The 12500-nt window shown below is 44.2% G+C and overlaps 2 protein-coding genes across 20 annotated transcripts in view; one reads left to right on the top strand and one right to left on the bottom strand.

Annotated features, from left to right (window-relative positions):
• PCGF3 (polycomb group ring finger 3) overlaps positions 1-12500 on the bottom strand; it is a 111821-nt gene that overhangs the window by 34849 nt on the left and 64472 nt on the right. The gene's annotated exons all lie outside the window — the stretch shown is intronic.
• LOC131191046 (uncharacterized) lies at positions 3372-4987 on the top strand. Its single transcript, XM_058168749.1, has 2 exons — positions 3372-4676; positions 4856-4987. The coding sequence occupies exon 1, from the start codon at positions 3578-3580 to the stop codon at positions 4652-4654; it is 1077 nt and encodes a 358-aa protein (XP_058024732.1). The 5' UTR covers positions 3372-3577; the 3' UTR covers positions 4655-4676; positions 4856-4987.

Genomic DNA, 12500 nt, shown 5'->3' on the forward strand with positions numbered 1-12500 from the left:
CCTCAGCCCTAGAAGTCTCTAATCAAGACAACCCTGAGGAGGGCTCCTCTTCAGACCCTCGGGATTCACCTACCAGGGGCAGGAAAATGGCCAAGGGCAAGAAAGGGGCGCGGGCGGAGGAGAGGCGCCATAAGGCGCTCGAGAGGGCTTTCTCTAAGGCATCCAAGAGGGTTCGCAGATCCCCTTCACCTAAACAAAGGGGGAACAAGAGCACCTCCGACCCTCAGGCCCCTCCAAACCCAGATCTCAGTTCAATACCAATCCAGGGGTCTGGGTCTTGGTCCCCAGACAGATCATCTCCATGGCCCATGGCCCAAGCTGGGGTTGCTCCCTTGTTCCGTACGCTTTCGGAAATAGAACTTCAAAATATTGCTGACCCAATCCCAAGCCAATCAGACAATGTGACCCAGGAGCCAGGAGGGCCTAGGCAACAATCGGAGGCCACATTAACCCAGCTACCAGTTTGTCAGCTTCCTGATTCTTTGGGATTGATGATTCAACAGGCTATACGCCAGGAATTAGCTTCGCTTTTCCAAAAGGAATCTGCTCCCTCCGCGGCCCCCAAACCTCGTAGCGTGGATAGAGCACGAGAGGCCTCTACTTTAAGTTCAGTCAGGCTCAGGCCTCAGGTGGAACAAGCCAATGAGGGGGACAGCCAAGCATCTTTATCGGAAGAGGAGGATACCGGGGAGGCCTTGTCGGAAGATGAGGGGTTGGGGCCTGATCAACCTTCATTTGTGGGGCTCTTTAAACCTCATCTCTTTCGTTCTCTGCTGTTTAAGGCTTTAACAACCACGGGTCTTGGGGCGATTCAGGCCCCTCCGGCTGAGGCTCAGTCTCTGCCTAGCACCTCAACTAGTCTATTCGTGGAACCCACGGTGGTTGCAGAAACCATCCCTGCTCCAAAGATGTTTGTGGACGTGGTCCAGCGGCAGTGGTCTCATCCGGGTTCGGGTTCTAATCCCAACGCCACAGACAAAAAGTTTTATAATTGTGCTCCGGAGCTGGAGAATATTTTGCAGGTACCTACGGTGGATGCCCCGGTAGTGGCCCTGACAACGACATCTCATGTTACGGGTCCGGAGAATGAAGCTCTTCGTCCGGAAGATAAAAAGCGGACCAATCCTCGTCAAATCCCATCAGGCCGCGGCCTGGTCCATCAGGTCCTCCATAGCGTCTTCCTTTTTTAATAGAGCATCAATTATGTGGCTAAAACAGCTTCAGAGCCGCCTTGCAGCTTCAGACGTGAGAGCCCATCAGGACCTTAATAAGGTAATTGCAGCATTAGAATTCTCTGCCGATTCGACACTGAACGCAGCCAGGTTTTCAGCAAAATCTATCGGGTCCACCATCACTTCCCGCCGGCTTTTATGGCTCCGACACTGGCGGGCTGACACCAGGAATAAGTGGCGTCTGGCATCATCTCCTTATGCAGGCTCACACTTGTTCGGGGCCTCTCTGGACCCGATCCTAGTAGAAACCAAGGACAAGAAGAAGGTGTTGCCATCCTTATCCCGCCGGGGAGAATTTCGTCAACAGCCGTACTTTCGCCCAGTGGCTTCTTCTTCTTCTTCTTCCTTTCGTGGCCAGGAACTCGGAGGATCGGGGTTTCGTCGACAAAGGTTTTCACCGTATAGAGGAAACTCTCAGAGGACCGATCAGGTTAGACCAGGGTCCAAATTCACCGCCCGTAAATCATTCCGAGGTGGGCGGGGTAAGCCTTTCAACCGTTTCAAATAATTCTGGGGAGGTTCTCCCCATTGGAGGCCGGCTGGCTTATTTTTCTGCCCAATGGGAGTCCTCCACTTCAGACAAGTGGGTCCTAAATACCATCCGTCTAGGTCTGGCCCTAGAGTTCCTGTCCACCCCCCCAACGGTTTTCTTGCCTTGCCCAACGTCCAACCGCAGTTCCAGCACTGCCCTCGTGGAGTCAGCGGTCAACCATCTTCTGTCTATTCGGGCCATCCAACCGGTTCCCATGGATCAACGAAAGCAGGGCTTCTATTCCAGGCTCTTCGTAGTTAGCAAACCGTCGGGGGGCTGGAGGGCTATTCTAGACCTTAAAGCGCTCAATAGGTACATTGTGTACCGTCGTTTTAAAATGCACTCCTTACGTTCCATCTTAGAGTGCATAAGGCTAGGGGATTACATGGCATCCATTGATTTAACGGAAGCCTACCTACACATTCCTATTAGACGAGACCACCGTAAGTTCCTCAGATTTTGCTTCAAGGGCGCTCACTATCAGTATAGGGCATTACCCTTTGGGTTGTCGTCGGCCCCCAGGGTTTTCACAAAAATCATGGCGGCTCTCCTGGCCCATATTCGAGGGACCCCGGTTAGGCTTCAGGCCTACTTAGATGATATTCTCATTCTCTCTTCTTCAAAGGAAAAAGCAGATAGGGATATTTCTTTGACCATTGAGGTGTTACAATCGCACAGGTTCTCGATTAATTGGGATAAGAGCCACCTTATACCTTCGACTTCCATTGTTCACTTAGGGGCTCAGATTGATTCACAGAAGTCGATGGTCTATCTGTCGGCTGAACGCCAAAGTAGTTTAGCGGAGTTAGCCAGTATATCTAGAAGGTCTCAGTCAGTTCCCATAGAGCAACTTGCCCAGCTCCTAGGGAAGATGGTTTCGGCATACGATATAGTTCCATGGTCTCGTCTCCACAGTCGGCCCCTTCAGTGGTTCCTCTTGCCACACCAGAGGAGCCGATGCGGTCTTTCAGGCGGCGGGTGCTCCTGCCACGGGAGGTAGCCGACTCTTTGGCATGGTGGAATCCGGAGGGTGGCCAGAGGATCAGTCTTCAGGGAACCAGTGAGGACCGTTATCACCACCGGCGCCAGCCTGTCGGGATGGGGAGCTCATCTAGACCAACACCTGGCCCAGGGCAAGTGGAACCCATCGAAATCTGCCACGGCATCAATTTTTTGGAGCTGAGGGCCATCCGTCTCGCTCTCTTAGCCTTCAAGACTCTCATCCAGGACGGGAACGCCCTTATCCTCACGGACAATGTGACAGCGAAGGCGCATATAAACAGATGGGGAGGTACTCACTCTCGCTCGTTGATGACGGAAACGCTCTCCCTCGGTCAGTGGGCGAATCCCACCTGCGGTCAATAAGAGCGGAACATATTGCGGGGCGAAAAATTGCACAGCGGACTCCTCAGCCGTCAGACTATCGACCAGTCGGAATGGTCCTTATCCCCAGAGAATTTCCAAGAGTTGAAATCCAGGTTCGGGCTCCCGGTGGTGGACTTGTTCTCCTCCGAGACCAACAATCAAGTGCCTCGATTCTTTTCGAGGTTCCTTCTCGGGGAGCGGAATCAGTGGACGCCCTCCGCAGCAGCTGGCCTCGGGGCCTCCTGTACGCCTTTCCACCGATTCCACTGATCCCCAGAGTGATCCGGAAGCTCCTATACGAGAAGTCAGAATTAATATTGGTCGCCCCCTTCTGGCCCAGGAGACCCTGGTTCGCGGACCTGATCACTCTGTCAATTCGAGAACCGTGGAGGATTCCGGACAACCAGGTGTCCCTCTGCCAGGGACCGGTTCGACATCCCGATCCGCAATGGCTACGCCTAGCCGTATGGAGGTTGAGCGGTGCGTCTTAGCTACAGCAAGGGTTCCGCATCAGGTCATTCCTACCATGCTAGCTTCTCGCCGAGACTCTACCAAACGAATTTACGAGGCCACGTGGCGCACGTTCGAAAAGTGGTGCACATCTCATAGTATAAGGGCCACCTCGGCTTCCGTCTTGGACATTCTGGCTTTTCTGCAGCGAGGTCTTGATTCAGGACTGGCGACGAACACACTCAAGAGGCAGGTGGCGGCTATTTCGTCAGTCCTGAGGTGCGGTTCACTCATTTCCCTTTCAAAAGAGCCTCTCATTCAACAATTCTTCCGAGGGGCCAACAATGTCAACCCGCCGGTCGTACATCGCTTTCCATCTTGGCGATTGAACGCGGTACTCAATGCTCTGACCAAGACACCGTTTGAACCACTTAGAGACTCCTCTCTCCGGTTTCTGTCGCTGAAGGTTTCCTTTCTGATAGCCATCACATCGGCCCGCAGAATTTCGGAATTATCAGCTTTGTCAGTTCGTCAAGACCTCTGCACTTTCTTTAATGATAGGGTGGTGCTACGTCTAGACCCTACCTTCGTCCCGAAGGTTAACAGTCAATTCCATAGAGCACAAGACATCGTACTGCCCAATTTCTGCCCAAATCCGAGACACCATTTGGAAAAGGTGTGGCACACTCTAGACGTTCGGAGAGCATTGAAGATTTACATTGATCGGACATCGACCTTCCGTAAAACAGAAGCTCTCTTCGTGTCATTCCAACCACTTACTCTGGGTCAGAAGGTGACCAAATCGGTTCTGGCTAGGTGGATCAGAGCAACAATAGCCACAGCATATGAGAGTCAGTCTCTTCCGGTACCGCGTAATATTACAGCACACTCTACCAGGAGTGCAGCTTCTTCTGCCGCTTGGGGGGCCCAGGCTTCGATCGATGAGATCTGCAGGGCAGCTACATGGTCCACTCCTTCTTCGTTCATTCGACACTACCGGGTGGACTCCTACGCGTCGGCGGACGCAGCGTTTGGCAGGCGAGTTCTACAGACGGTTTTTTCGCAACAACAATGACTAGCCGCCATCGACCCTCCCGGTAAGACTTTGGGCTTTGGTATGTCCCAGTCCTGACGGCCGTTTTCCCCGACAGGGAGAAGGGAACGTTGTCTTACCTGAACGTCCCTTCTTAGAGAGGGGGAAACGGCCGTCAGCCCCCCCCAAGCGTCTGTTCAATCTGGGTTCAGGGGCGGAGGCGCTAATTCTCTCTCATTTCAGTTCAACACGACGACCTGCAGTTGGATCCTCGCCGAAAAAGCTGGAAAGAAAGAGGAGTAGGCGGGGATCTCAAACAACTAATTTTAAGACTCGGTCCAATCAGCATCGAGGAGATTTACCCAGTCCTGACGGCCGTTTTCCCCGACAGGGAGAAGGGAATGTTGTCTTACCTGAACGTCCCTTCTTAGAGAGGGGAAAACCGCCGTCAGCCCCACCCAAGGCGTCGGTTCAATCTGGAGTCAGGGGCGGGAGGGCGCTAATTCTCTCTCATTTCAGTTCAACACGACGACCTGCAGTTGGATCCTCGCCGAAAAAGCTGGAAAGAAAGAGGAGTAGGCGGGGACCACAAACAACTAATTTTAAGACTCGGTCCAATCAGCATCGAGGAGATTTACCCAGTCCTGACGGCCGTTTTCCCCTCTCTAAGAAGGGACGTTCAGGTAAGACAACGTTCCCTTTTTTTTTTTTTGAAGTATGCCCATCTGTCCAGGATTGTGGATCCCTTGTGTCATCATTTTAGAGATATTTTCTTACCAGATCCCTCAGTGCTTTCAACAATATCGGAGCTTCTAATATGTTGCATTCACTGGAAAAGTTCTTTTGAAAAATTCAGTGAAATATTCCGAAAAAGGTCTGCCTTGCAAATAGCCCATATTGAACTGTATAGGGCAGTCAAATATCAATGTAGTCGACCACAGGAAATGTTTCATGACATTTTTATTACTTTGTAAAATGCTTTATGATAAATTTTTCTGTCATGAAATGTTTTATGTAATTTGCCAAATTCCAATTCCATAGGAGACATGGGTTCAGGATTTTAGAGATATTCTGTAAATTAGATTATTTAACATACCTCAAAAATTGTTGTTTTTTGTATACTTCATTTAAAAGTTACAAGAGAGGGGGGAAGGGAGGGAGAGAGAGGGAGAGGGAGGGAGGGAGAGGGAGAGAGGGAGGGAGAGAGAGAGAGAGATGCTTCTAACATTCCAACAAAACATGTTGCTTACTTACCATAACTGTTCTCCCCAACCACACTGCATGCTACAAAGAGATGCTTGTGATTATATGTCTGACTAAATATCTATTTAACATTGATTGTGTACATATATATAAGAAAATTTATATAGATAGATAGAGATAGAGATAGAGATAGAGATAGAGATAGAGATAGAGATAGAGATAGAGATATATTTTCAAGCAAGATAATCTTATCTGTTCATATTCAATCTTGATTTAACCCTCATCTCTTTTTTACTTTTGTTTCAGTTGGTGTAACTGTTGGCAGCTTTCAAGCCATAGCTTCTTACTCTGGCCTTACACCCACACACATACACACAAACTTTTTGGCTTGTTTTGCTCTTTAGTTTTCTAAACACGGAGACCATTTTTATTTTCATGCGTGTATTTTTGCAAATATAGGCAACAATATAAAACCACCTGGCAAGAGAAAAAAGAATAGGAGAAGCAAAAGCAGAAGAGCAAAATAATCAGCTGTATCCAGGTTATCTCACATGATATTTGTTCTTTCACAGATAAGTTACTGTCTTTACCCCAAAAAATGACCCTGATTTGACCATTCCAAAAACAGAAATACAAACACAGGGGGGGAAAATCCTCTGCCATTCCCACCTTCCAACTAAAACAAATATGTTTCCAATATATATGACCTTATTTTTTATCTTAAAAAGTAAGGTAGCCATTTAGAAAACAAACAGATTCGACAGCCATCCCATGAGACACACAAACTACTCAGAAAATCATAAAGCTACACATACACTCTCATTCCTCCTTCCAGTAAAAAATAAAAAAAAGGAAAAAACAGCAAAAGCATTAAAGAAGAATAGTTGCACTGGGTACTATCTCTTTACAAGAGCAAAGAAAACTGTACAGAAATAAATGTCTATGGATATTCTGTCATCTAGGTCAGGGGTCTCCAACCTAGCAAAGCTGGCTGAGGAACTCTGGGAGTTGAAGTCCACAAGTCTTAAAGGGACCAAGGTTGGAGAACCCTGATCTAGGTCATGGTTATCCCAAAGGTTCTTTTTCAAAAGGTAACTAGACTGTTTTTCCTTGAAGATGTTTCGCTTCTCATCAAAGAAGCTTCTTAAACTGAAGAAGCTTTTTAGAAGTAGCAGTGAAAAGTCTTGAAAAAGCACCTTTGTACAGAAATCACTAAAGAGTTTGTTTCCACATAGATTACGAAAGGAAGTGACATCTCTCTGAAGCAAATAGATGACATTCTAAATAAACAAAATCTACTGAAGATTACAGAGGAACAGAAACAACTGTGATGGGACCTATCTAAGGAAAATGTCTAAATCTATAAAAAAAATTAAACCTGGAAAGGTGTTTAGACCAGATGGATCATCGGGTTCTTATTATAAATGTTTTTAGGATGAACAAAACACTATGACTTTTATCAAGGGGGAAAGAGCCAGACAGCTGGAAAGAGGCCAATATAGCACTAATATTTAAAGAGGGGTAAGATCTGACTTTAATAAGAAACCACAGGTTGATATCATTACTGAATAATGACTATAAGAGATTTACAATTCTAGCTAATAGACTAAAAGTCATTTTGCAAGAATTTATTCATTCGGATCAATGTGTGTTTTTACTCAAAATAACAAATGAATAGAAAAGTGTTGGCTATATTGGAATATTTGAAGTAACATAATGAAAAACAAGCCAAACTGATTTTCTGAGCTGCAGAGAAAGCAAATAGAACCTGGCTATCTTGCTCAAAGTTTAGGATACCAACTTTGGAGAGAAATTTATAAAATGGCTAACCTAAACTATACTTCATAGAAAGAATAAATAATTGATAATGGAGATCTAACAATGCTTTGTAAGCTACTAAAAGGAATGCCCACTGTTTCCCCTTTTGTTGTTCTTGTTCTTGAAATACTGAATAAACATTTAAGCAAGATGAAAGAACTCTGAGATAAAGATTAAAAAATAAACTTTTTAAAGGTTTATTTTGCAGATATCTTCTTGTTGGTCTCTGAAGATTTATTTGTAACCTGCCTTATTAGTTTTATATGTAACCCAAGGTGGCAAATATATCCAGCACGCATTCCTCCTCTTATTTTCCCCACAACAAGCCAGTGAGGTGGGATTGAGCTGAGAGAGTGTAGCCAGCTTTCTTGACTTGAATTCATGGTCCCCCGCTTTCTAGCCAAGAGCCTTAACCATTAGAGCAAACCTTCTCTTGTGCTAAGATCCTTTAAAAAAAAAGGAAATGGAAACATTTAAGGGGAAAACTAAAAGAATTTGGTACAGCAGCAGGTTTTAAAATAAAAAAACTCAGAAATTACATTTCAGACATTCACAGCATGAGAACTTTCAACATACATTTATATTCTTCCCCCCCCCTCTCTCCCTCCCTCCCTCCCTCCCTCTCCCTCTGTTTAAACATATATGTATGGGTATTGCATAAAAAGTAAACATCCCTGGTCAGAATTACAGGCAAAAAAAGCTGGATGACATAGACAGAGAAAAGCTATCCATGCCAGCCCCTACATAGAGATATCATTCCACAACAATAGGATGTTAATTCCCTAAGAGACTAAGTTTTATTTGCCATCATTAACAATAAAAAAGGAAAAGGAAAAGACTGCAGGAGCTGCCTGAATGCTCCAAAGCTCCAAACCAGTTAGGAAATAATTAACATATTTGTGCTCAGGGGGTAGGACGTTGAGCTTGTCGGATCGAAAGGTCGGCAGTTCAGCGGTTCGAATCCCTAGTGCGGCCTTGTAATGGGGTGAGCTCCCGTTACTTGTCCCAGCTTCTGCCAACCTAGCAGTTTCGAAAGCATGTAAAAATGCAAGTAGAAAAAATAGGGACCACCTTGGTGGGAAGGTAACAAAGGGACCACCTTGGTGCACCTTTGGCATTGAGTCATGACGGCCACATGACCATGGAGACGTCTTCGGACAGTGCTGACTCTTCGGCTTTGAAACTGAGATGAGCACCGCCCCCTAGAGTCGGCAACGACTAGCACGTATGTGCGAGGGGAACCTTTACCTTTACTTACAATTCAACACTTGAAAGTGCAGAGTTAAAGAGATATTTTCAAAGAACTGCAAAAGCTTAGAACAATCTCTCTATCACTGTTCCTTTAACTCATAATCACTGAATAGAAGTGAGCAAAAGTCTTTAAAAAAGTTGCCCTCATAAATGTGGATTACAAAAATAATGTGAAACAGATAAACATATAGCTCCCTTGTGGAGGAAAAGACTTGATTATTATTGGAATTCTAACAGGATCAACATTTTAATATTATTTTATGTATTTCTCAGTAAGCCCATCAGCCATCAGAAAACTAACTCCTGAACCTACTTGCACCAAAAAATTAGTATAAAGAAACCATCCACCTTTGTTTGCCTATTTTAAGCTTTAAAAGTGTCCCTCTTTGGAATATCACTTCTTCAGAGATTAGATTGGTCTTGTCCCCGTTAGTTTTTCATAAGGCCCTGAAAACTTGCCATTGTGCTCAAGCCTAGGAGTCTGGATGTGGGTTAGATATAAATATATGGATGATAGGTCAGATCATAACTCCGCTACAGAGGACCCATGTTGGCTGTGTGCTTTTATTTTTGTATTATGTTATGTATTTTGATCTGTTTTATTCTAAGTCATCTAGAGTCATGTAAAAATATGTACAATGAACAGCTACATAAATTGAGGAAGAAAATAAATACTCAACATTTATATTTACAGAATATTAGAAAACTTTTTTTAAAAAATGAAGAGGGGGGGGGAAAGAAATGACAGTTCAGGGATAATAGAAAGAAATGAAGTGACCAAAGATGAAAGCAAGGTAAAAAAAGAGGAAGTAGAGAATGAGACAAGGGAATAGAGTTTATCAGAAAAAGCAGCAGCTTCCCAATAGGTCATTGCTCTCACAGATATGTTTCTGGATTTAAAAGGGTTGAGTGAGGGAAAATATATGCCAGGTCTTTGTAAACTAAATACTGTATGCCTTCAGGCAATATTTCTTCTTTGAGGACTTTTTATGAAAGCCAAACCATTTAGTCTCACAGGTGAAGAGGGTTTTAAAAAAATATTCAGTGCAACAGCATTCTTTCATTCAGCACTTCTATGCAAATGAGTAGTTTTAAAAAAATTCTTCCTTTCTTTCCTAAATTTGAATTTTCTTTTTAAAAAAGAACCATCAAAACTCACCAGAGTTTCTAGGACATTGGAAATTGCATTTAATCCATTTAAAATTTAGTTAAAATTATAATGGTAAATGCTCAAAACATTTCCCCCTCTCCTTTACCACTTCAAATTTTAACCAAGATACCATACAATACTGAACACGTGTCATCATGATTTCTACAGAAGCAATGCCACTAAAGACAGGATTTTGACTTTACTGGATAAAATCCTTGAATTAAAAAAAGTCTCAGAGAAACCCGTAAGGACAAAGGCAGATGTCTGAAAATTTTATAATGAATCATGCAAAATCAACTGGAATAATGAAAAAAGTAAGGAAGGTTTATCAGAGGTTTTCATACCACAAAGCAGCCATTTGAGTACTTTCTCCATAAAACTGAACAGAGTTGAGCAACTGATAATTAGTAAACTACTTCTTTTTTGCATTTGAGTCAGACTTTATTCCTAGTGACAACCTGAATAACCTATATGCTTTACTAGACAAAATTATCAGAAGTAGTTTACTACTTACTACCTGCTTCCTAGGGCTATGAAAAAATGACCAGCCCAAAGTCACCCAAAAATGGTTTCCCTGCCTAAAGCAAGAATAGAATCCAATTTTCCTACTCCAGCACCTTCATCATTAGACCAAACTGGTTCTCAAAATCATTTCTTCTATGTAGAAATGGCAGGGCCAGTACAGGATCCCACCAGCTGCATCATGATCCAATTACTGAAATGGTTACATTCATTTCAGAAAAGGAGAAAAAAAGATGTCATTCCCTTTACTTCACAAATTTATATTCTGCTTACTCTGAAATGGCTCTGGCCAGCTTACAGTAAAAATACAAACAGATTGAAAACCATGTATGAAAACTTTCAAAAACCAACTACATAAGTTCATTCAAACTCAATTTTTTCAATGATAAGAAGATTCAAAGAGAAAATGTGAACAAACTCACTTCTTTCACATAAAGCTGCATTTTGTGTCACTACAGGAGCTCCACCTGGAAGTTACCAAGTGACAAACGACACTGAGAAAAGACTCTAAAGGATAAGATAGAAATGCAGGTAAGTCTTCAGGTTATGACAGCGATCGGGACTGGGATTTCTGCTGCTGAGAGCTGTGGTCGTGAAACACAATGTCATATGACCACACTGCCTAGCAAAGGTGATCCCACAATCCTGGTTGCTACTGTAATTTCAGGACTGTGCAGGCAGTTGAATGGGAGGTGGGAGTCCCAGGCAAGTAGACTGTTGAGTGTCCAGATGCCATAGTAGAGTGGGCATGGACAGAGACACTCTAGTGTAGGCAGGTGTGTAGATGCTGCAGGGGCAGAAGGGACCACAGGCAGACACTACAGAGCAGGCAAAAATGTAGTGCAAGTTGAAGGAACTTCTGATTTTTTACCAGCTGGTGGGGTTCAAAAGATTTTACTACCGGTTCTGTGGATGTGCTTGGTGGGCGTGGCATAGCTTGGTGAGTGTGGCATGGTGGGGCTGGCAGGGGAAGAATACTGTAAAATCTCCATTCCCTACTCACTCCAGGGGAAGGTTATTTAAAAATCCCCATTTCCTCCCGATCAGCTGGGACTCGGGAGGCAGAGAATAGATGGGGGTGGAGCCAGTCAGAGATGGTATTGAACGGTTCTCTGAACTACTCAAAATTTCCGCTACCGGTTCTCCAGAACCTGCTGAAACCCACCACCTTGTAAAATCCTAGCAAGGGACATCAGAAATCACCCTCATGTGACCACAGTTTACTAAACTATTGTAAGCATGACCCCAGAACCAACAGCCTGGATCATGGTCTCTTGACCATGGAGGCATTGCAATACCTGGAACTGCAATACCTGGAACTCTGATGTCTGGTCATGTCCCCCTTATTCAATGCCATAAGTTTGAAAGGTCACTGAACAAGCAGAGGACTACCTGTATATTCCAGGCAGTGAATTCCAGACACTCCAAACGTGTGACAGTAGTAACCAAGGAGGGTTAAACTTTTTCAGTGTGACAAAGGCCTTGACCTCACAAAATCACAAAGCCAGGCATTTCTCACAACTCCAAACTTTTCTGGGTTGTTAATGAACGTCATAACTCTAGAGTTGTATTTGTCCCAAACTAATAAAGAGCTACAGCTACAAAATGCTTTTTATTTTATTACTCACATTAATATGTTGTCATCGCTGTATACCTAACACTGACTGAATTCACACAACTCATTAAGCCATAAACTGATTTCTTTGATTCTGGCATGCTATGGGATACATGAACTTGGCTACTTTGTTATATAAATAATACTTTACATATTAGCATGTTTTGTAAACTCAGCCATGACTAAGCAAACCACTGCTTAGCACATTATTCAAAGAGCCAAGACTGAAGACTTCGGCCAGATGGAGAAGGAAGGCTGAAATGAGCAGTACAAGCATGTTGAGGCAAGAGTCCAGGTAATATCCCCCAGCAGCATCATACTCGTATTGA

Source organism: Ahaetulla prasina, chromosome 2, assembly GCF_028640845.1.
Source record: "Ahaetulla prasina isolate Xishuangbanna chromosome 2, ASM2864084v1, whole genome shotgun sequence".
Classification (NCBI taxonomy): Eukaryota; Metazoa; Chordata; class Lepidosauria; order Squamata; family Colubridae; genus Ahaetulla; species Ahaetulla prasina.

What these genes read in the sequence shown, in the direction of transcription:
- LOC131191046 (XM_058168749.1), top strand. Translation starts at nt 3,578, where the DNA reads ATGGCTACGCCTAGCCGTATGGAGGTTGAGCGGTGCGTCTTAGCTACA.